General features: G+C 40.8%; 1 protein-coding gene across 1 annotated transcript in view; it reads right to left on the minus strand.

The window, feature by feature from the left end:
* The window catches only part of CAMK1D (calcium/calmodulin dependent protein kinase ID), a 412,299-nt gene that overhangs the window by 140,772 nt on the left and 245,855 nt on the right, over positions 1–25,672 (minus strand). Inside the window, exon 3 of the mRNA XM_026478648.4 lies at positions 17,909–17,983. Within this exon, the coding sequence (XP_026334433.1) occupies positions 17,909–17,983 (75 nt within the window). The remainder of the gene's footprint in view (positions 1–17,908; positions 17,984–25,672) is intronic.

Raw genomic sequence — 25,672 nt, forward strand, 5'->3', positions numbered from 1 at the left:
AGAAAGGTGTAGTGTTGAATACAAATGTTTACTGATAGGTTAATCTATTAGGGAGCTCTATCAAAACAAACAAACAAACAAACAAAAAACAAAAAAAAAACCCCCAAAACCAAAAAAACCCTAGATCCCTAAATTCATTTCCTTAATAATCATGATGACAGACCTATTATGTTCCAGGCATTGGGCTGGACCTTGAGGATGCAAAAATAGTAAGACAGTGAACCTGTTCTCAAGGAGCTTAGTTAGATGAGACACATGTGAGCAAATAAGAGCAGAAAGAGCAGGATAGAATCATGTGTGCGCACAGGTGGAAGAACCAGGAAGGACGGGCTTTCATTCCCAGAGAGACGGCAGGTTAGAAAGTGCATCACAGATAGAACTGCTGTATAATTTATTGGGCTCCCTGCTCAGCGGGAAGTCTGCTTTTCCCTCTGCCCCTTACCCTGTTCTTGTGCTCTCTCTCACTCTCTCTCTCTAATAAATAAAATCTTTTTTTAAAAAATGGGGCACCTGGGTGACTCAGTTGGTTAAGTGGCTGCCTTCTGCTCAGGTCGTTATTCCCGCGTTGGGCTCCCTGCTCAACGGGGAGTCTGCTTCTCCCTCCTCCTCTCACCCTGTTCTCGTGCTCTCTCTCTCTCATACATAAAATCTTAAAAAAAAGAAAAAAAAAAAAGAACTGCTGTATAATTTAGTATCCAACCAGTCCATTTTAAGACTGAATAAAACCATACAATGTCTGAAATTTTTACTTACGAGCTAACTAACAAACTGATTTATCATGTTGTTAGGGCCCATAAGAGGAACTGTTTAACAACTATTTTTTAAAAGCAAAATTATCTTCAAAAATTTAAAATAACCTATATTCATGTATATTAAAACAAAAAAATTAATTTCTTCCTGTTCATTGTCTGAATACCAGAAAATAATCTCAGCATAGTAATTACTCTTGGCACATATTCACAGATTTTAATTAATTTTTATTCATTTCTGTCTCTACATGCATATCTGAAAAATTTACTTTGTTCCAAAGTAGATTTATTATTTTGTATTTTCTCATAAGATGGCTTCAATCATCTTACAATCATCTTCACAGTTGTATTTTATGATCACTAAGTTTGAACCTGTCAACACCTTCAGTGACTTCTTCTCTAATGACCATAATGTTTTCACTTGGAAAATACGGCAAGTGCTCTATAGTATCTGTAATCCTGCTAAACGGACACATTCTAACTGCACATTTTTAGTCAAAATGTATAAATATTTCAGCCCCCATTTTTTTTTTTAATAGGTACTGTCATTTTGCTACCTTCCCTCAACAAATAATACCTTTCTTGGATAAATAGTTTTAAAAGATAAACCTTGTCAAAGAAACTGTCCCTATTAATGGTTTTTTAAGTGTTTCTCCAAATTTGGATGCTGCAAAATAATCAGCCTTCCCAATCTCATTCCATTGCAGTACAGATATAAAATTATCCAATTAAAAATAGGAGCTCCAACCAAGACACTTCCCACAGATTGAGTTATTCCAAAGCACAATTCTAGAATTTCACAACCAACTCAAGCTCTCATCACCTAATTTGTTCAGCTTCTTTCTTTCTTTCATAGGGATGTCTTTCAAGTGTTGTTTTCAGTCATTGCAATTTGCTAAAAGCTTCAAAAGTTGCTGTTTTTCACACTTCACTCATGGAATATTTTGATGAAAGATTTCCAACTGTCTTTGAACCAATGCCACCAAAATATGAGGGATTTATCTACCAAGAAGTTTGATACTATTCAGCCTATTTAAATCGATTTACAAAGCGTGTCCCTCAAAGGCTCATACAGTTCTAATATGCAACTGATGGAACAGGTAGTTTAAGAAGAATAATAAAGTCTGGAACCCATGGACTATAAGAGAGTGGAGGAAGACTCTAATCGGAAGCATGGGACAGGAGAGCTGAATGGTGCTGAGGACTGAGAGTAAGTGGTTATTGCAGGGGTAATACAATGGGACACTCCTTCTGGGATGAGCACCACCTAATTTTCAGCGGCTCCAAGCCACCTCCAGCAGTACCCAGCAGCCCTGTGTAGGAGCAGAGGATGCAGACGGCTGCACTGATGTTGTTCTGCATCTGCAGGGTGGACGCAGTGGGCACAGAAGGGAGGATGCTGGTGGGGATGTGCCAGTGGCCATTGAAGGGGTGAGGCTGGGTCGGGAAGCCCAGGGACGGAAGTAGTGGGGGTTCCCAGCAATGTCAAAGAACTGGCAAGAAAGACAACACTAGGGGTTGTTGTCAGCCAGGCTGAAGGCCGCCTGGCGTGGTGGAGACTGACGACGGAGCTGCAGCAGCTCCGGGAGCACCATTTTAGAGAGCGGCCACAGGCAAGAGAGGAGCAAGGAAGCCTGGCCGGAACAGAGCATGAGAGCCTGAGCTACAAAGGAAGCAAGGATTTTTTACTTCCCGATGTACAATTAATCATCTGGATGTGGCATAGGGGGATCCAGCCGAATTCTAAATGCCTGCTTCAAAACAGGAACCACAGACCCTCTCTACAACCCAGCCATTCCGGTGCCAGCCCCCCTCCCACCGTGTGAAATATCAAATTGCATCCATTCGTCAGGGCTGCCAAACGAGCTTCAGCACTAACATGTCTTGTTTATAAAACCATGGATTCAAAGAGATAAGACGTGGTTTTAGAAACATCATCTTGGGAAATGGAGAGACTTAGCTAGCAAATGCAGAAAACCCAACAGATTTATAACATCTGTGCTTGTGCCATGGGGATGTACAATGAGAAAATGGGGAGCAGCAAAAGAAACATGAGACCATGGGATTTTAGACCAGAGGCCATAAGCTTGTCTTAAACAAATGAACAAACAACAGTAAGAACCCCCCCACATTACAGGTAGACCTGGAGAGACCAGACATTGAGTTATCATAGAGCCCATCGGAGGCAGACGGAGCCTGGAACCCACAGCTTGTGACCTTTGTTCAGTGCTCTTCCCATTGCACAGCATTCCTAAATACATTTCTTAACTCATCCCTTTGAGATCTCCCTCAAACTCCTTCCAGACGCCTGACATCATGTCCCACATGGGAACATGAGAGGGTTTACACCTAATAATCCCACCTTTCCTCATGAAACAATCTGAAAACCATTTGCATCTCCATGATTCTAATGATAGGGCAGTGATTTCCTCAAAAGGACAGAAGTTGGGTTGGATTAGATGATTTCCATGCTCCTGGACTGGAAAAACAAGTATTATTAAGATGTCTATACTACCCAAGCAATCTACACGTTTAATGAAATCCCCATCAAAATACCAACAGCATTTTTCATAGAACTAGAACAAAGAATCCTAAAATTTGTATGGAAACACAGAAGACCCTGAAGAGTCAAAGCAATTTTGAAAAAGAAAAGAAAAGCTGGAGGCATCACAATTCCGATTTCAAGTTATACTACAAAGTTGTAGTAATCAAAACAGGATGATACTGGCACAAAAACAGACACATAGATCAATGGAACAGAATAGAGAGCCCAGAAATAAACCCACAATTATATGGTCAATTAATTTTCAACAAAGGAGGCAAGAATTTGCAATAGGAAGAAGTCTCTTCATCAAATGGTGTTGGGAAAACGGGACAGCTACATGGAAGAGGATGAAACTGGACCACTTTCTGACACCATGAGCAAAAATAAACTCAAGATGGATTAAGGACGTAAATGTGAGACCTGAAACCATAAAAATCCTAGAAGAGAACACAGGCAGTAACTTCTTTGAAATCAGCAGTAGCAACTTCTTTCTAGATATATCTCCTGAGGCAAGGGAAACAAAAGCAAAAAATAAACTTGGGACTCATCAGAATAAAAAAGCTTCCGCACGGTGAAGGAAATAATCGACAAAACTAAAAGGCAACCTGTGAAGTGGGAAAAGATATTTGCAAATATCAGATAAAAGATTAGTATCCAAAATATATAAAGAACTTATACAACTCTCAAGACCCAAAACCCAAATAATCCACTTAGAGAATGGAACAGACGTTTCTCCAGAGCAGACAACCAGATGGCCAAAAGACATATGAAAAGATGCTCAACATCACGCATCATCAGGGAAATGCAAATCATAACTACAATGAGACATCACCTCACACCTGTCAGAATGGCTAAAATCAACAACACAAGAAACAACAGGTATTGGTGAAGATGTAGAGACAAAGAAACCCTGATATCTTGTTGGTGAGAATGCAAACTGGTGTAGCCATTGTGGTAAACAGTACGGAGGTTCCTCAAAATGTTAAAAATAGAACTACTTTATGATCCAGCAACCAAACTACTGAGTATTCACCCAACGAATACAAAAACACCAATTCAAAGGGCCACATGCAGCCTGATGTTTATAGAGCGTTGTTTACAGTAGCAAGATAGGGAAGCAGCCCCTGGGTCCATGGATTGAAGAATGGATAAAGAAGTGGTATACACACACAATGGAATATTACTCAGCCATAAAAAGAATGAAATCTTGCCTTTTGTAACAACATGGATGGAGCTAAAGAGTCTTATACTAAGTGAAATAAGTCAGTCAGAGAAAGAAAATTCCATATGGTTTCATTCACATGTGGAATTTAAGAAACAGCTGCCATTTCTCCTCCTAGACTCAGGGCCCACTCATGCAGCCCTCTTCTCCTCTGAGAACCCTTCTGCTGCACCCACTCCCCGACTCCCTGGGGGCCCTGATCTTCCTTCAGCACAGGGACGTGGGGGTTCACACCCACCCTGCACCTGCTGCTCCACTGACAGGAGGTGCTTTTCTGACAGTCACAGGCAGGGCTGGCCACATAAGCTGCTGGGCCCAGCGCAGAATAAAAATGTACACTCCTTATTCAAAAAACAGGAAAAAAGTGGTTTTCTTTCTTGTACTCTCACTCAACCTGTCATGGTGTTTTTTAATCTGTTATTTAAGGTCACACTCCCATGGTCATGCAGACACTTGCCTGCAGGCTACTTGCAGACCCCGTGGCTCTTGGGAGTCCAGCCCACGCTGGTGTGCTGTGTTCATGCATCTGAGCCAACCCCCTCCTCATGTGTGCCCTGGTCCCCACCGGGTGGCACTAGGGGGGTGGGCGGCCGAAAACCTCTCCTGGAAGGTGGCAGAAGGTGGAACCTGAAGCCCCTTGGACTTCACTGAAAAACACAAATGCAAAAATTAAATTGTTAAGAATTTTAAGAGGGCAAGTGCAAAGCATCAAACCCCAAGTGTGGGGCCCTCCTGAGTGTGGGGCTCTGCGTGACTACACAGGTCACATACTGATGAAATCAGGCCCGGCCATGTGGTTTACTCCGCACCCCCTACTTCCCCCAGGTCTCTGCTCAGATGTCCAAATGTTATCAGAGAGGTGTCCCCTGACCATTTTGTATAAAATAGCAAACCATTTACCTAACCTTCCACATTCTGTATCTCCCTCACTTTCGTTGTTTTTCTCAATAGACTTTGTCACTACCCAATACTTATTTTATTAATTGTTTGCCCATCGTCTATCTCTTCTGCTGCCATGTAGTTCCTCTATAAGGGAAGCGAGTCTGTTTTATTCATACCTGTATCCCCACTGGCTAATCATGCCAGACACACGGTAAGGGCTCCGTAAGTGCGTGCTGAGTAAATGAATGAATGGTCATCATGATGCATAATGATCGGTGCAAACAAAAAAATGTTGCAGTATTTCAGGAAAGAATGAAAGGGCCCCTGGGATTACAAAGGATACAGCTCACATTTTGGAGGGAAATTATTAAAAGCCACAATTTCATTCTTCAAGGTTTAGCAGGATGCTCCGGGTCTCAGGGAGGGCCCTGGTGGAGAAGACACCCTGGGGCTGATGGCTGTGCTGGGGGGGGGTGGGGGGGGCGGGTGCTGTCCTCCAGTCTGAAGTGCTGGTACAAAGACAGGCATTGTAAGGAGCCGGGATAGGACAGTGAGGGCTTTACTCATGCACTGAAAGAAAAGAAAGGATCTAGATGCTGGACAAGGGTGAAAAGAGCATTATCGAGATTGGGGAAACACGAGAGCCAACCTGAGTTTGGCGTGTACACATCCTATTTGCAGGGCATGAGGAAATTGGTTCAGCTGGAGTAGAGAGCCTGTTTCTTTCAGTAAATCATCAGATAGAACTGCAGTGCAGGAACATCTCAAACTAAAAGGTGTCATCTGATATATTCAAAAACGTACTACTGCATAGGCATGGTTTGTTTGTCTGTTTGAACAAGCCCTGTTTTTCTCTATCTAGGAAATTAGAAGCAATGAAGTTCATGGTGATACCCCTTGGATTTTTAATTTTACAAGCCTCAGCTTGCTGACTTTAGAGCATTTCATGTTTCCTTAAATCAAATAAATATTTGTATAACATATAAGCTAATAAAGGGAGAATTTCTGAAATTGATGCTTTATATTCTATATATGACTCTCCTCTTTATGAACTTTTATGGATTCTCAAATTTGACTATGAATAACCAGTTGTTACTAATCAAAATTTTTCCAATTTTAGGGGAGGTAGGTGGGGAATGGGTGAAACAGGTGAAGGGGATTAAGAGTACACTTATCAGGATGAGCACTGAGTACAATATAGAATATGGAATCACTATATTGTGCACCTGAAACCAATATAACACTGTATAATAACTCTACTGGAATTAAAATAAAAAACTATTAAAAAAAAAAACCCCAGGGGCGCCTGGGTGGCACAGCGGTTAAGCGTCTGCCTTCGGCTCAGGGCGTGATCCCGGCGTTATGGGATCGAGCCCCACATCAGGCTCCTCTGCTATGAGCCTGCTTCTTCCTCTCCCACTCCCCCTGCTTGTGTTCCCTCTCTCGCTGCCTGTCTCTATCTCTGTTAAATAAATAAATAAAATATTTAAAAAAAAAAACAAAACCAAAACAACAAAAAAAATGTTCGCAATTGTTCTATAATGTATGGGATATTTAAATTGCACATACTTTAAAGATCTCATTAGAAATGTAATAAAAGTTTTTATTTAAATTCCAGTTAGTTAACATACAGTGTAACATTAGCTTCAGGTGTAAAATCTAGTGATTCATCAGTTACACACAACACCCAGTGTCCGTCAGAAGTGCCTTCCTTAATATCCATCACTCAATTACCCCATTCCCTTACCCACCTCCTTTCTAGCAACCCTCAGTTTGTTCCCTATAGTTAAGAATCTCTTATGGTGGGACACCTGGGTGGCATAGTCAGTTAAGCATCTAATTCTTGGTTTTGGCTCAGGAGGTGATCTCAGGGTTCTGAGCTCAAACCCCCTGTAAGGCTTAACTATAGGAAACAAACTGAGGGTTGCTGGAGGGGAGGATGGGGGTTTAGTGATGGGGTAATGGGGTGATGGGCAACAAGGAGGGCGCTTGAAGTAATGAGCACTGGGTGTTGTATGCAACTGATGAATCACTGAATTCTACCTCTGACACTAATAATACAGTAGGTTAATTAAATCTAATTTAAATTAAAAAAAAAGAAATGTAATAAAAGATGTTAAATTTCGTCCAAATTGGACAGAATGGACAAGAGGATATTTAGAAAGGCACTGTGAAAATCTTTAAGTAAAAAATGATTGTTTTAAAAACATTGTTATAAAAAGTAATAACTGGGGGGCGCCTGGGTGGCTCAGTTGCTAAGTGTCTGACTCTTGGTTTCAGCCCAGATAATGATCTCAGGGCAGTGAGACTGAGCCCCTCATTGGGCTCCAGGCTCAACACGGAACCTTCTTAAGATTCTCTCTCTCCCTCTCTGCTCTCTTTCTCTCAAAATAAATAAATAAATAAATAAATAAAAACTATTACAAGACACAAAGGAGACTATTATACAATGATAAGAAGGTCAATTCACCAAGAAGACACAAGCACCATACATCCACAGAACATCAGAGTTCCAAAATACATGAAGCAAACATTGACAGAATTGCAGAGAGAAGAAGACAGCTCTATAAAAATAGTAGGAGACCTCTGTACTCTAATCTCCATAGCAGACAGAACAACCAGACAGAACATCAGTTAGGAAATCGAGGACGTGAATAACACCAAAGACCAGTTGGGCCCAACAGACACACACAGAATGCCATCCAACAAGAGCAAAATACACATTTTTTCCCAAGTTCACACAGAACATTTTCCACCATATGCTAGGCAAAAAAACAAGGCTTAATAATTTTTAAAAGACTGAAAATCATACAAAGTATCTTTTCCAAGCACAGTGGAAGGGAACTAGGAAATCGATAGCAGAAAGAAAACTGGAAAATTCACAAAGACATAGAAATTAAACAACACTCTCTTAAACAGCCACGGGGTCAAAGAAGAAATCATAGGGAAATGAGAAAATATCTTGAGACAAATGAAAATGAAAACACAGCATACCAAAATCTATTGGATGCAGCAAAAGCAGTGCTAAGGGGGAAATTTATAGTCATAAATGCTTACATTAAAAGAGAATAAAGTGCTCAGAAAACATGATTGTATACTAGAAATTTCATAAACGTGAACCTGGTAAATGTGGTGCATGTTGATAATGGACCTTGGTTTTCTTTTTTCTTTACCTTCTTAGCTCTCTAAGGCCTTGATATATATTCAATGGTTTTTCCATTGAATAGGAGAGGCAGGAGAGGAAAAAATAACAACATATATTAAATTACTAGCCTGGAGGATGACAAAGCAGCAGCAGCAGAGCCCAAAGTGCTCAACTTCCCCCCCAAAACTGGACCCCTTACAGACTGGACCCCACCATGGACTCATAGACTGGACACCCCCCCCCCAACAGACTGGACCCCTTACAGTTTGGACCCCCATGGACTGAACTCCTCACAAACTGAATCCCCTCACAGACTGGACCCCCTTACAGACAGAACCCCTCACAGACTGACCCCCTCAGAGACAGGACCCCTCACAGACTGGACCCTCTCACAGACAGGACCCCTCACAGACCAGACCCCCTCAAAGACTAGACCCTCTTACAGACAGAACCCCTCACAGACTGGACCCCTTCACAGACTAAACTCCTCATGTCCCACCCAGGCTCCTTAACACTTCTCCTTGTATCAGCCCTTCAGCCTGGAACACAGTCCCCACCCCACCTATGCCCAGCACATCCATCTGGGTTGTCCTAATCACCCTCTCCCCAAGGGTATTTCCTCTACACAACCCTCCCTGTGACCCAGAGTCCCTGCACAATCCCCAAGGGGGGGTGGTTGTGCATCATGATGGCTCCTCCACAAAGAAAACCACTGGAGAGATCAGCTGTGCCTCCAACCCCTTCCTACCCATCCAATACTAAACAAAAGTCACTAGCCCCCAGGTTCTCAATTAGTGTCTGTTGTGAACAAAGATAGGATTTTGGAAATTTATATGTAAATATATTAAGGTGTCATACGCAGAACCACTTTTGTCTTCATTATTACACTTGGCTATTTAAACAGACCTTCTTTGGGAGTAATAATTTGTATTCTAATTACAAGTGTTTCTGCAAACACACTGTATGAATTATGAATATAATATCCACATGCAGCTAACACTGGAAACCCCCCCAAACAGGCAATGGTTCAAACAGCTTCATGCAGACGCCAGTGGAGTGGATAAACCATATTTTTCTCTTAGAAGCTGCAGTCATTTTCACGTCTTGGACTACTCAGGAATCTAAAATTTTTTAAAGAAACTGCATTTAATTATCAGTGTTTCGAGTTCAGCAGGTAACGTCTACATATCTTAATATTAACATGAAATGAAATTGTAGAAATATTTGTATCTTATGTGGAATATACATAATACAACATATCTAATATTGGTAAAACATGCTCATCCATTCCTTCATTAACTGACAAAATTATTTAAGAAAGAAACATGATCATTGCTGCATATGTTGAGATTAGTTTAGTGATTTCTTGTGATATTATTTCGTAAACTTTTCCTCCTCACAAACCATGACAAAATACAAGGCATTTTCTAGTTAGCTCGGCTTTTAAAATACTTATTAAATCATAAACAATAATTTTTTCCAAGTAAACCAAACTATTCACATTAGTATTACCCACAAGATTTTTTTCCTGGAAAATATCAGCGGTGTATTGTATTACGCTGGCTAAGTGCATTCACTGCGTCACTTGCTGGCTTGCGTAAATGATCCAACCTCTCTGCTCAGGTTCTTCTTGTAAAATCAGGATAAAAGTGGCTCCTGGGGTCCCCGGGGGGCTCAGTTGGTTAAGTGTCTGCTTTCGTCTCAGGTCATGAACCTGGCCAGAGTCCTGGAATCGAGGCCTGCAATGGGTTCCCTGCTCAGTGAGGAGTCTGCTTTTCCCTCTCCCTCTGCCCCCCCCGCCCCGCTTCTGCATGCTCGCTCACTCTCACTCTCTCACTCATTCTCTCTCTCTCAAATAAATGAATAAATAATATTTTTTAAAGTGACTCCTAAGTTTTTTGTAAGGGTTAAATGAGTGGATATGTGTTATCCATTATGCCTTTTATATGTAATTATATTAATTGAACAAATACGTATTAAATGCCTACCGTACCACGCAAGCACTGTTCTAGCAGAGAACAAAGGTGAGAGAAATTTTCCGAGCTTGACAAGTGCTATAGAGAAAAATCAAGTTGGGGGAGGGAGTAGCTGCCTCATAAAGGAAATCTAGAGAATACCTCAATGAGAAGGTGTTATCTGGCAAAATTTTGAATATTTCCTTCATTCCATGATAGCATTAAGTTCTCTAAGGGAAAGTGTTCCGAGCAGAGAGAATAGCAAGGACAAAGTCCCACAGTGGTGCCGGCTTTGCATCTTTGAGGACCAGCAAGGAGGCCGGTGTGGCTGCAGGTGAATGAGATCACGAGAGAGGAGGGGAAGATGAGGTCAGAGAGGTGACCAGGGGTGCAGGACACAGGATGTCGCCCTAAAGACTTTGGTCTTTTACCCTGAGATGGGAAGCAAATGGGAGTTTTCAACAGAAGCACAGCAAAGTCTGGCTGATCTTCTAAGAAAGAACAGTGCAGTGAAGAGGGTTGTGGGGAGAAAGCAAAGTTTTATGGATGATGGTGGCTTGAATCAGGGTGATAGCTGTGGAGGTGATGGGAAAGCGGTTAGACTGTTGACGGTCCCAAGCTGGGGCCACGGGATTTGCCAATGGGTAGGACTGCGGGACGGAAGAGCAAAAGATGAGTCAAGGATGACTGTGGCTTTTGGCCTAAACAACTTAGAAGAACCGAGTTGCCATTTGCTAAGATGAGCTAGACAGCAGGAGAAGCAGATTTTGTGTAAAATTCGGGAGTTTATTTTGGACCTGGTAAGTGAGTGATGCTTATTACACAGCCAAGAGGAACTCTTGAGCAGAAAGTTGGATATACATGCATGGTTTCAGGGGACAAGCCCAGGCTGATGATAGAAATTCGGGAGTGACCCATATATAGAAAGTTAAGTCTTATCGAAAATATGATCTCATTCAATAGAGAATAAAAGATTTTTTAAGGAAAAAATAAATCATTCTGCTATATCCTTTGAATTGTACCAGCCTGAAGTATATTTTACATCCCACTCTGGTATAGACATCAAAGGGAGGGAGTTGAGTGGTGTCCTTCATCATCTCCAAATATATGGGCCGATATTCCACAACCAAAGTCAGATGAGGAATAAAGTCTAAACAAACGGACTTCTCATCTGTAACTTATCTCAATGTCATACTGACCCTATACTATCTAAGGAAGAATGGTCCAAGAATTAGCATTCTGAACAAAAAAAAAGATCATTCTCCAAAAACCCAAATAAAATCGTAAATATAGACCACCATAAACAATCAAGTCTCTTCTGCTGTAGCAGCAAAGGAACAAGTACACTGTAGTACTCAGAATTGAAACAGCAATTAGCTAAGTAATAAAATTAGGGTGCTGAGCATCCCCTGCTATATGACAGCATCAGTGCCCAAGATGATGTTTCCTAAGAAACCAAAAACCACCCCAGCACAAATGTTGTGAAATAAACCCCCTCACATGTTGCGCTCTAGACACTCCCCAAGTATTTAGAAACAAAATCAATCAAATCAAGTCAGTTAGAAAAAGAAAATATTTCAGAATAAATCTAACAAAGATAAAGAAGGCTTACACACTGAAAACTATATAACATTAAGAGAAATGAAAGATTTAATAAATGAGGGATTGACCATGTTTATGGGTTAAAACACTTGATTTTTTTAAGTTGTCCATTGGTTCCAGACTAATATACAGATTCAATGCAATCCCAAATTCCCACAAGCCTTTCTGCAAAATAAACAAGTAGATAGATAGATAAACTGATTCTGACATTCATATGAAAATGCAGACAATCTTGAATATCCAAAGCAATTTTTAAAAAGATTTATTGATTTATTTCAGAGAGAGAGACACAGAGAGAGAAGCAGACTCTCCACTGAGTGCAGAGCCTGACAAAGGGCTCGATACCATGACCCTGAGATCATGACCTGAACAGAAATCAAGTCAGATGCTTAACCGACTGAGCCACCCAGGTTCCCATAGAATACCCTAAGCAAGAAAATAATAATTATTTTAAACAATAATAACAAAGTTAGAGGACTATGATCCCTGATTTCAAGACTTACAAGAGAGCTACAGTAAACGAGTTGGTATGGTATTGAGAAAGGCAATAGAATAGAATGAGCCCAGAAATTAAGTCGGCCTTATATGGTCAATTGATTTTTGACAAAGGTACCAAGGCAATTAATTGAGAAAAGAAAAGTCTTTTTAACAAATGGTGTTGAAAACTGGATATCCCAACAGAAAAATTAAAGAATATCATCCTTACTTCACATCATACATTAAAATTAACTTGAAATTGATCTTGTAATAGACCTAAAGTGGAAAAATTAGAACTATACAACTTCTAGAAGAAAAGAACATTTGCAACCTTAGGGTAGGCAAAGACTTACAGGGCACAAAAATCACGAACCATAAGAGAAAATAAATAAATTGATGAGTTGAACTTTATCACGATTAAAACTTCCTATTCAAATGGCACCATGAAGAATTAGGTGTTGGTTTCTTGGATATGACGCCAAAGGCATAAGTGACAAAAGAAAAAATGAGCTGATCTACATTAATATTAAAAAACTTTGGTGCTACAAGCGATACTACTGAGAAAGTAAAAGGACAATCCACAAGACAGGAGAAAATATTTTAATGTATGTCTAATAAGGGACTTACAGTAGGACATATAAAGAAGTCTTACAGCTCAAAAACAAAAGGCAAACAACCCAATTTAAAAATGCATAAGGTATTTGAATAGATATTTCTCTAAACGAGATATACAAGTGTCCAATAAGCACATGAAAAGACGATCAACGTCATTAGTCATCAGGGAAAGGTAAATCAAAACTGCAATGAGGTGTCACTTCACACCCACAAGGATGGCTATCAATGGAGAGACAAATAATAAATAAGTCTTAAGAGAGGGTGTGGGGACACTGGAATCCTGACACACTGCTCATGGGATTGTAAAATGGTGTAGTCACTTCAAAACACAGTTCAGAAGTTTCTCAAAATGTTCAAATAGAGTTACCATTTGACCCAGTCGTTCACTCCTAGGTATATACCCAAGGGAAATGAAAACATATGTTCACACAAAAATTTGTACATGGAAATGTCTAGCATCATTATCATTAATAGCTGAGAAGTATAAACCACCTAAATGTCCATCAGTCAATAAATGGATAAATAAAATGTGATATATCCATATAATGGGATATTATCTGGCCCATAAAAGGAAATAAAATATCGACACATGCTACAACATGGATAAATCCTGAAAACATTGAGCCACATGAAAGAAGAGTCACCAAAGGCCACACATCATATGATCCAGAATAGGCAGACCCATGGGAACAGAAAGTAAGAGGCTGGGGAGAGAAGAACTGGGAGTCATTGCTCATGGGTATGGATCTCTTTCAGTTATTCTCCTTTAGAACATAAAGTGTTCTAAAATTAGACTGTGTGATGGTTGTTCAACCCTGTGACTAAAACGAAAACCACTGAGTTGTACACTTTAAATGCATGAATTGTATGGCATGTGGATTATACCTCAAGAAAGCTAGTTTTTTTTTAAAAGGCTCCATTAAGAAAACAAAAAAAGCAAGCTACACAATGGGAGAAAAATTCATATTACATATATCTGACAAAAGGTAGAATACATAAAGAACACGTACAGCCCAATAATATAATAAACAATCCAATAAAAAGTGAGCAAAGATCTGAAGAGACACCTTACCAGAGAAGATATGCAAATGGCCCATCGGGATATAAAGAGTGATCACCACCATTTATCAGCAGGGAAACGCAAATTAAATAACTGTGAGATACGACTATATACCCATTAGAATGTCTAAAATTGAAAACACAAAGTATGAAGGGTTGATAGGAATACACAGTAACAAGAACTTATATACACTGTCGACAAAAATGTAAAATGGTAAAACCACTTTGGAAAACTGATCTTAAAAAGTTCAAGTTAACCCCTACTCTGTGGCCCACTCATTCTGTTCCTAGCTCATCACCCAAACAGAGACCCACCCCAAGGCTGTCCATGAATGTTCATAGCGGCTTTGTTCTAACAGCCCCCAGACTGGAAATAATCCAAATGTCCAGCAACAGCAAATGGATAAACTGTGGACTAGTTGTAATGATGGAATACTACTCTGCAATGAAAAAGAACAAACTCCTGACCATGCTACCGCACGAATGAATGTCAGTAAGTATGATGAGTGAAATGAGCGGTGCACAAAATGTACCGCTATATAATCCCATTTACGTAATATTTTAGAAAATGCAAAATCATCTTTAATGAGTCTAAATGGTTGCCTCCACAGTCAGGGATAAGGAAGGGAACACGTCAAAGGGCAAAAGGGATCTTTGGGGTGATGGAAATTTCCTGGTTTGGGTTATGGTGGTGGTTTGGCCAGTATGATTCACTCTGACATCCATCACTGAATTGTTCACTTTAAATGGGTGCAACTCAACAAAGTTGATTTTTAAAAAAAGGAATGAGAACCAATGGAAGAAGAATTTATACACAAGTTAACAGATGGCAATTAGCAAATCCAATGTTTGTGTAAATAGCGCCTCTAAACTTCTCAACGGTGTGCATAAATCGTGTTCTCCTTAAGCACTTCAAGCATTCCTTGCCCCTAGATCTGGATTCTGTCACTAACTTGCCCGACAAGCCTCATATTGTACCCCCAATAGTTAATTCTAGCCCAACTCCTCTGGGCTATTACAAATTCTGAACGAATGTGATCCATATTGAGAAGGTTTTAGGATAATTGCAAAAAAGAGGATAAATCCCTGATAGAAAAGCTCGGTGAAGGGGTAAGGACAGCTGTGCTCCAAGAAGACTTCAAAACTGTGTCCCCAGGTTCGTTCCATTCCAGTCCCTTTTACGCTCTCATGCTGACCTATCTTTACATAAACTGCCACTGGTAAGTATACAATCAAGTTGCTTAGAAAGTTGGAATTTAAATCTACTCGCACTTCATCTTGTAAAACGAAAGACCATCTGCAGAGATACTAATGAAATGAGACAGATGTCCGTAAAGAAACATTCTGTATTGAGGACTGGCTATTTATGGCACTCTTTATTTTTAATACATTTTTATTTTTTATACATTTTTCTCATTCAGGACTCCCTATATCTTTCTGAAGTAAATATTATGATGACGATGATGTCAATATTATTATTTCTTTCCATTAAGGAAACGGATACTCAGAGAAGCCCAGTTATTTGCCCAAATTCACCCACCTAGTAAGAGGCAGAGCTGAGACTTACATAAAGGGGGATGCCTTCGACTGATTTAGTGACAGATCCATAAACAGAACTTAGAGCAAGGGAATACATATAGCACTGGATTCAAGTACTAATTCTTTTTTTTTTTCCCATCACTAATGAAAAAGCACACATTTAAATATACTGCTGACATTTTGTGGGGCTTTTTCTTGTCATTAAAATGTCAGATTCTTCCCACTGGGAAGTCAATATTTGGTGAGAAAGTGGTTCACCCGCTTCTTTAAGAGGAGCCTTTATTGTTAGAAAGAAAACCACAGGCCCAAAATGGCACCGTTAGGTTAAGGCCCCAAGTCAATAAACCAAGACTTAATACATAACCTAACGGCAGTTTCAATCCCCCAGGAATGTAATTTTTAATCAGTCAATATAGAATTTTCTGGTCAATACTAGGAAATTTACTGATCTTTATAGATCCCTTCTATTCCCTTTAGGAAAGCAACCTTGCCTAAACAATGCATTCCTTGCTAATAAATCCCTTTTGCCCCCCACCTTTTTCAATGCTCTTTGCCTTTAAAAACCTTTCTTTTGTTTAGGTCAGTGGAGCTCTCTACTTGCTAGATGGGATGTTTGCCCAACTCATGAATTATTTAATAAAACCAACTAGATCTTCATATTTACTCGGTTGAATTTTGTTTAACACTGTATAAAACAAAGTCACATGAGCTTCTAGGTAGTATCCCAAATTTGGGGAGAGCTATTGCTCTCAAGGAAGAATCCAGAATGTGACAAATTATAAAACAAACTGTATAGCAAGGAACTAGGAAAGATGGCATTTAGGTAATCAGGAATTAATGAGGAACCAGGAGTCAAAACCGCTTAAATCACAGTCTCACGGCTGACACTAACACCCAAAGCTATAAAACTGGTCACTGCTGTGGGAAACAAAGGCAAAAGAAAAAAAAATTACATTTCCTTACTACTTACAGCGCATTGACAAGTCCTTAGAATAGGAAGAGTGACATTCCTCTAGGAACTCAGCTGCCTGGATGTTAATACTTTGCTTAGGGCAAGAGACAATTTAGCCCAACCCCCCTCCCCCTCCACACCCCTCAATCCTGGAAGTTTACTTCAATATATAAAAATTTCTTTGGAAACTTCCTTTGTCTCTACCCCTCCCCCAAAATACACTTTGGCAATCATTCTCCAAGCATATGGCCCACTGATAGACATCTGAAAAGTTTCATGACTGAGTTTTTACTGAACAGTCATAAATGACCTTTTCCTAACAATAGCCACCCCCCTCAGGATCCTGGAAACCTTGTTTCCAAAATACCTTGGAGGTTTGTGCTGTTCCTAACCCCCTCCCAACTTGAAAGTATATAATGAGTCACCCCACCCGTCACAACCCCAGTTAAGCTCTTTCTGCCCAGGGGTCCTATCCAGTGCTTTAATAAAACCACCTTTTTGCCCTGAAGACATCTCAAGAATTCTTTCTTGGCCATTGGCTCTGAACCCCAACATTTTCCTACATCAGTTACCACCTAGGATAGTCACTTAACAAAGAAAAATCGTCCATATGCTTCCAGTCTGGACACTTTAAAAAATGTTCGTACAAAAATGTCCTACAATGTCCTATAAAAATGCTCATGCAAAAAAAAAACCCCAAAAAAACAAAACCTACTAGTGGGGAGAGGAGGCTAATTTCATTTAACAGTTTGCGTGTTACATTTACATGTGTCTTACATGTTCGGGTCAAGGTCCAACCTGAATATTCAGCTTTCTTATTTCTTCCCTCTCCTGGTAACCTCCAGCATTACTGGGATGCAAAAATCATCTGCTGGGGGTGACAATGTCACAGTCTGACCCAACTAGACTTGTCTTACACCTGGCACGAGATCCAGTTCAGTCCCATGTGCGTTTATCTGGCGGCAGAGTAGATGGAAGGACAGAGCCCACGGCTACCATCTGCTGCCCTCCCCCAGCATCCCTCGAAATGAAGACAAGGTGGGAGTTTCTCCTAGAGACGGGAGCAGAGTGTACCTCGCAGTGGGCCCACGGAAGTGTTTCCAGGAAGCAACATTTGGACCTCCCCTCGCCCCCTTCCACACTCCTCAAGCAGATGAGGTACTTACAGCTGCATGACCAAGTACAAGTGATTTGGGCTTTCGTAAATGTCCTCCAGGGCGACAATGTTTTCATGCTTAATCCTGAAACAGAAAAAAGCACACACAAACAGAAGAGTGAGTATAGCGAGTCACAGAAACTTTTAAAAACAGACGTCATTAAAGCAGCAAGTTCTAAGACAGAATCCAAACTCCTTAAGGTCAGTGACCTTTGTGACTCCGCACAAGCTTGTCCCCAAACTTCCTTCCAGATCTAAGTCTCAACATTGCTCTCCTGCTCTCTGCTCCTCTTCCTGAGGTGCTATACCTCCCAACATAGCACCCCCAGACTGTTGTCCCTGCATTCACTCAGCTGAAACCCAACCATGGGCCAACCCTGTAAAAAACCTCTTACACCTTTCAGGGCCCAACTCAACTGCTGAGCCCCCGTGGGCAATGTAATTGCTCCCTCCCTCTGGAGTCCCGCAGTGGCCCTCCCAGTGACCCGTTCACTGTATGCTCACCAAGCCCAGACCCCTCTCAGGCCGGGTGAGCCAGGGAATAGCTTCACTGTCACGTCCATGACTCCAGTGCGGGCAGAGGAAAACCAGACTGACCCCTCAGGGGTTCTAGTCACCACCACCACCAAAGGTCAACCCAAGACCCCAAGCCAACTAGATTGCTTCTAATCAAAATGTGGTTCCCAGACACAGCACGGGCATCTCCTGGGAGCTTGTTAGAAATGCAAATTCTCAGGCCCCCACCCTGGTCAAACAGATCCTGAAGCCCTGAGGACAGAGCCCAGGAACTGGTTCCGTAAGATTCTCAGATGATCTGTATGCACAAAGCAGAAAATCGGTCGGTGGTCAACCCCGTGCTTTTCAAGCCTCAGTGTGGGGGAGAATCACCCGGGATTCTGGCTGCCCGGCCCATTTTGATCCAGTGGGGCTGGGGCAGGCCTGAGCGTCTGCATTTCTAACATGTTCCCACGAGATGCTGACGCTTCTGGTCTGAGTCGAGTAGCAAAGTCCTGACTGCAGAACCAAGAGAGAAGGAAACATTCTAATGCCAGCCCCTGGAACTACCCATTAAGAGTAGCTTTTGCTCAGAATAGAAGGCTTGCTATTTATTTTATTTTAAAGCATTTGAGAGAAGAATCACTTCATTGCTCTATGAGCTAATGAACTCTTACCACAAGCCTTTCACTGAAGGGACTACTGAACCACATAAAAGCAAGCATTTCACATGCAGACCTCCCCCAAACCCCGAAAGCAGGGACTGCGTCTTACTTATTTTGTTTCCCCTCATACTTAGCATCTATCTGCTTAATAAATATCGGCTGAATGAATGAATGATATTTAAAGGCTCTCCCTCCTCAACAGCAAGAATCATTATTTACTTGCGGAAAAATGGAGGCAATTTTCCTAAGTGTGAGCTGTCTTTCCCTCAAATAGAAATTTATAAGGTGGAACAAACCAGAATGTTATCGTCCCTCCGAGCAGATGAGAGAAGAGAACAAAACACGTAACTGAGGGCGGCAATGTTTTACTCTGATTTCTACAGCTCTGATTAGTCAACGTGGGTGTTCGCAGGAGCAGAGATGACAGATTACACAAAATTCACATTTCATGTGACTCTTGCGCACAGAGCTACAGCCTAATATTTACTTGTGAGCAGTGGTTACTTTGCTACCTGAGCAAAATAATATCCAAGTTATGTAAATAATTTATATAATAATATTATATACATAATATAATAACAGTATATCTTAGGAACCAAGTGAACTATGCTACCAAGGAAACCATGACAAATTAAGTTAGGACTGCTGAGATCCTAGATGTTTATGGAATGATCATTATTGGATATCCTGAGAGAATTATGACCACAAAAAGTATACAGCCTATGGACGTTCCCCATTTTTCAGTTTTTAAAAATTTGCAAAAAGAATCCTTCCCAGGGTCACAAACATTTTTTCAGTGAGGTTAATTTGGGGGTTCACGAAAAGCTTAGACTTACGGAGGGATATGAAATAGTCAGGTTTACCTGAAGGGCTACCAGATAAAATGTGGGGCACCCGGTTATGCTTCATACTAGAGAAACAACAAATACTTTTTTTCAGTGTAAGTATGTCTCAAATACTGCATTGTTGTTTGGCTGACATTCAAAAGTGACTGGGCACCCTGCATTTTCATGTGCTAAATCTGACCACCCTGGTTACATGAATCACAGTCAATAAGCCTCTAAACTGAGCTTAGAGATTCGTACCTGCTGTCCCACCTCCCCTCAGAGGTTGAGCCAAGAAGGCTGTTTGGAGTATAGCCATTAATACAGATTCAACTATATACAAAGAATCAACTCTGTGCAAAGCACCTGCCCAGCCAAATAGGAGACTCTGATAAATTAAGAACATAATCCCTTCTTTGGTGCAAGGGATAGAGAAATTAAAGTCTACTTAACCTGCCATTCTTACATGGGTCCTGGCCGTGGCTCCTGACTCTCCCTCTCAACTAATAAACCAAGCAGTCAAGCAACTGTCATTTACTGAGTTTCTGCTATGCTTCTGGAAGAATACGAGAAAAATATAAAATAAGATTTTGCCCTCAAAAGACTTATCACCTAGATGGAGAGACCCACGAAGCAGTAAGGAAAAAACTAAATGCTAAACTCTGTAGCACTGCTGTTAAGTTCAGAAGAAGCAAGACCCAGGATGAGCCAGAAGTACAGCGAAGGCCTCAAAACATGATGGCCATCGTGCTGGATGGGTGATGTTTGAATAAGCATACTGCAGAAATGTCAAAGAAAGCCTCCCGTGGCCTCTGAAATGTCTCTTAAGAAAAGTGGCTTCACTAACTTGTGGATGTTAGAACACGATAGAAGAAAACTTTCTGGCCCCAACAACTATTCTTAGGTACATTGTTCCACCCTCAGACTCTTTTAAGATACACAAAAACCGAGCTTAAAGTTTTAGCCTTGGGTATCTAGGTTGGCTTCACGAGCGTCAGAGGAATGTCCACCCACACACGTCTGGGCGCTCACCACGTACCAGGCACTGTGTCAGGAGTCCCAAGAGCGCAAGGTCAGCCCTCGTGGGGCTCACACAGGTGGGCTTCCAGCTACAGTAAGGACGCCTCCCATCCAGCCTTTCTTATATTTACCAGGAGTCAGTCTCCTTGTAATGAGTGGTGACTCCTGGGAGAGACAGAGAACAAGCTGACACCCTCTTCTCGTACTTCTGCAAGTACTGGAGGGATATAACATTTGCTTAGGGTTCTCTCCCTCTGGCTGCCCAGTCCTCCTCCACCATGATTTATATTCCTCTCATCCTGCTGTTGGCACTCTCCAGAACTGAGAGAGTGATCCCAGTGTAAATTATAGCACCAAGAATAGGGTATTAAATGAGAGAGGTGAACTATTAACCATCGTGAGTGGATGCTATACTTTTGCAAATAAAGCCTAATATTAGGTTCGTTTTTTTTTTTTTAAGCAGTTGCTCAACTGTTGTCATCTAAACAATACAAGCTCCATGGAGATGAGAATTTTCAACTATTTTGTTCACTATCATCTCCCTAAGAGAAAAGTGCATAGAAGGTAGTACTTTCAATACATATTTGTTGAATGAATGAATGAATGAATGAATGAATGAATATTAAGTATTGGGTCAATTAAATGACCACATCAGTTTTACCTGAACTTCTACTAAACAAGATCTCCTTTCTTATTCAGTCCTGAGCTTTTGAGTTTCAAGTCTCAGCTTTAGTTTCATCAAATTCAATCTTTTGGGGTTCCATGAGGTGCTTCATATAATCAAGACTATTCTGAATTTTTATTCTCCTATTACATATATCTAATATTTATTATATCTGTTATATTACTGCCCCTCTCAACTTTGGGCCATCTACATAATTTTGTTGGTACACATCCGTCCCGTATGTCTCTTTTTTTTGAGAGAGAGAGCGAGGGAGTGCGCATGTGTGAGCCTGGAGGGGAGAGGGAAAGGGAGAGAATCTTAAGCAGGCTCCATGTCTAGCGCAGAGCTCGATGCAGGGCTCCATCTCACAACACTGAGATCATGACTCGAGTTGAAATCAAGAGTTGGAGACTTAACTGACTGAGCCACCCAGGTGCCCCTCAACCCATATGTCTTGATCCAAATTCCTAAAGTCTTAAATGCGAAGGTTACATGTCAGAGCTGGCCTCTGGTATTATACCAGAGACCCCCCATCAAGATAACCATGACAGGAATCAGCTGGCTTCCACTGCTATCAAGCTGTACACCCAGCAGGACTATCATCGAGACCATATTTTACCATCTTATCCATAAGGAGACAATTAGATTCCTTGCTGAAATGGCATTCCTCAGTTTTACACACCACATAATACTCTTTAAAAGAGAAACGAAACGTTTGGGAAGATTTGTTCTTAGTAAACCCGCGGTGGCTCCTAGCAACCACTACAGTCTTTACTAAATGATCACAAACCATCTGCTTAATTTACTGTTCCAGAACTGTGCTGTGCATTGAAGTCAAAATTCCCGATCTATACATCTCCTAGCCTACCTGTTTTTGTTTGGAAAATCTGCCAACATCTCTTATATTCTTTTCTCACACATTTCAACTGTGACTCTTTTGTAATAAATGCAATTTTCTCAGTCTCCTGGGATGTGAGACATCTAAATCTAGGGACGAACTAATATTATCACTTTCTTTAGGCCCTACTTACATAGCTGTTTTATATGTAGCATTTACTGAGTGTTAACTACAGACATACCTTGGAGATATTGCCGGTTTGGTTCTAGACCACCACAATAAAGTGAGAATCACAACAAAGAGAGTCAAATGAATTTTTTTGGTTTCCCAGTACATATAAAAGTTTACATTATATTGCAGTCCAGTAAGTGTGCAATAGCATTATGTCTTTTAAAAAAAATCAATGTATAGACACTAGTTTAAAAAAAATACTTTATTGTTAGGGCGCCAGTTTCTCTTAGTCAATAGAGCACACAACTCCTGATCTTGGGATCGTGAGTTCAAGCCCCATGTTGGGCCTAGAGTTTACTTAAAAGAATACATGAATGCTAAAAAAAAAAAAAAAAAAAAGGTGCTAACCATTGTCTGAACTTTCAGCAAGTCATAAACTTTTTGCTGGTCGAGGGTCTCACCTTGATGTTAATGGTTCTGACTGATCAAGGTGGTGGTTGCTGAAGGCTGGGTTGGCTGTGGCAATTTCTTAAAAATAAAACAATGATGAAGTTTGTTGTGACTGACTCTTCCTTTCACGAACGCTTTCTCTGTAGCATGTGATGCTGTTTGATAGCATTTTACCTACAGTAGAACTTCTTTCGAAAGTGGAATCAGTCCTCTCAAACCCTATTGTTGGTTTACCAACTGGGTTCATATAATATTCTAAATCCTTTGTTGTCATTTCAACAGTCCTCACAGTATCTTCACTAGGAGTGATTCCATCTCAAGGAACTATGTTCTTTGCTCATCCATAAGAAGCAATAATTCCTCATCCATGAACATTTTATCATAAAATTGATGTAATTCAGTCACATTTTCAGGCTTCACTTCAATTCCTGGTTTTCTCGCTATTTTCACCATATCTGCAGTGACTTCCTCCACTGATGTCTTGAACCCCTCAAAATTATTCAAGACAGTTAAAATCACTTCTTCCAAACTCCAGTGTATGTTGATACTTTGACCTCTTCCAAGAATCAGAAATTTTCTTCATGGTATTTAGAATGGTGAATCCTTTCCAGAAGGTTTTCAATTTACTTTGCCCAAATCCATCAGAGGAACCACTATTTATGGCAGCTATAGCCTTACAAAATGTTTTTCTTAAATAATAAGACTTGAAAGTCAAAATGACTCCTGATCCCTGGGCTGCAGAATGGATGTTATATTAACAGGCATGAAAACACCATTCATCTCACCGCGTATCTCTGTTAGAGCTCTTGAGTCACCAGGTGCGTTGTCAATGAGTAGTCATATTTTGAAAGGAATTCTTTGGCCAGGTCACAAAAGCAGGATTAAAATATTCAATACACCATGTTGTAAACAAATGTGCTATCATTCAGGCTTTGTTGTTCCACTGAAAGAACACAGAGTAGATTTAGGATACTTCTTAAAGGCCCTAGATTTTTGGAATGGTAAAGGAGCACTGGCTTCATGCTAAAGTCACCAGCTGCACTGGCCCCTAACAAGAGAGTCAGCCTGTCCTTTGAATTTTGAAGCCAGGCACTGACTTGTCCTCTCTAGCTATGACAGTCCTAGATGGTATCTTCTTCCAATAGAAGGCTGTTTCATCTACACTGAAAATCTGTTGTTTAGTGTAACCACCTTCATTAATGATCTCAGTGGGATCTTCTGGAGAACTTGCTGCAGCTTCTCCAACTGCATTTGCTGCTTCACCTCGTGCTTTGATGTTATGGAGATGGCTTCCTTCCTTAAGTATCATTACACAATCTCTACTAGGTTCAAACTTTTCTTCTGCAGCTTCCTCACCTCTCTCAGCCTTCACAGAACTGAAGAGAGTCAGGACCTTGGTCTGGATGAGGCTTTGGCTTAAGGGAATGTTGTGGCTGGTTTCTTCTTCTATCCAAACCACTGAAACTTTCTCCACAGCAGCAATAAGGCTCTTTTGCTTTCTTAGCATTTGTGTGTTCACTGGAGTAGCACCTTTAATTTCCTTCAAGAACTTTTACTTTGCATTTGCAACTTGCCTAATTGTTTGGCCCAAGAGACCTAGCTTTCAGACTATCTCGGCTTCCGGCATGACTTCCTGAGTTTAATCATTTCTAGCTTTTGATTTACAGTGAGAGATATGTGATTCTTCCTTTCACTTGAACACTTAAGAGGCCATTCTATGATTATTAATTGACCTAACTTCAATACTGCTGTGTCTCATGGGATAGGAAGGCCGGAGGAGAAGGAGAGAGGTGGGGGAAGGGCAAGTCAAGAATGGAGCAGTCAGAACACACACAACAGTTATGGATGAAGTTTGCCGTCTTGTATGGCATGATTTGTGGTGCCCCAAAACAATTACAATAGTAACATCAAAGATCAGTGATCACAGATCACCATAACATATAAAATGAAAACGATTGAAATATTGCAGGAATTACCAAAATGTGACACAGAGACATGAAGCGAGCAAACGCTGTTCAAAAAATGGTACCAATAGACTTTCTCCACACATGGTTGCCACAAGCCTTCAATTTTGTTAATAAAAAACGAACAAACACGAAAACACAATAAATGTAATGTGCAATAAAATGAGGTGTGCCCTGGGGCACCTGGGTGGCTTAGTCCATTGAGCATCTCACTCCTGATCCCAGAGTCGTGAGTTCAAGCCCCATGTTGGGTTCTATGAAAAATGAGGTATGCCTGTATGTGTCAAGGCCATACTAAGTATTTTTCATTATGTTGTTTAATACACCAATCTTATGAAGCAGCTATCTGTGAGATAATAGAAAATATATATTGGTCTCTGTCCCTGGTTGCTGGCACAGAGCTCCTGAAATCTTTGTAATTTCCTAAGTGATAAGAACACTAGGAGCATATCTTGTCCTAATATTTGGTCTTTGACCCCATCCCTGACACAGGGTTTCTAAAACTTGTAAACTTCTGGGTGATAGGAGTGTCTTTTGTTCTAATGAAACTATCTGAGTAGGTTCCTGGATAGCTCCTTGGTGAGAGCTGGCCACTGGATAAACCAAGTCATGATTGGAATTTTCAGCCCTGTCCTCCTTTCTCTGGAGAGGCGACAAGGGTTGAAAACAGAGTATAATGATCC

Source organism: Ursus arctos, unplaced genomic scaffold (genome assembly GCF_023065955.2).
Source record: "Ursus arctos isolate Adak ecotype North America unplaced genomic scaffold, UrsArc2.0 scaffold_30, whole genome shotgun sequence".
Taxonomy (NCBI): Eukaryota; Metazoa; Chordata; class Mammalia; order Carnivora; family Ursidae; genus Ursus; species Ursus arctos.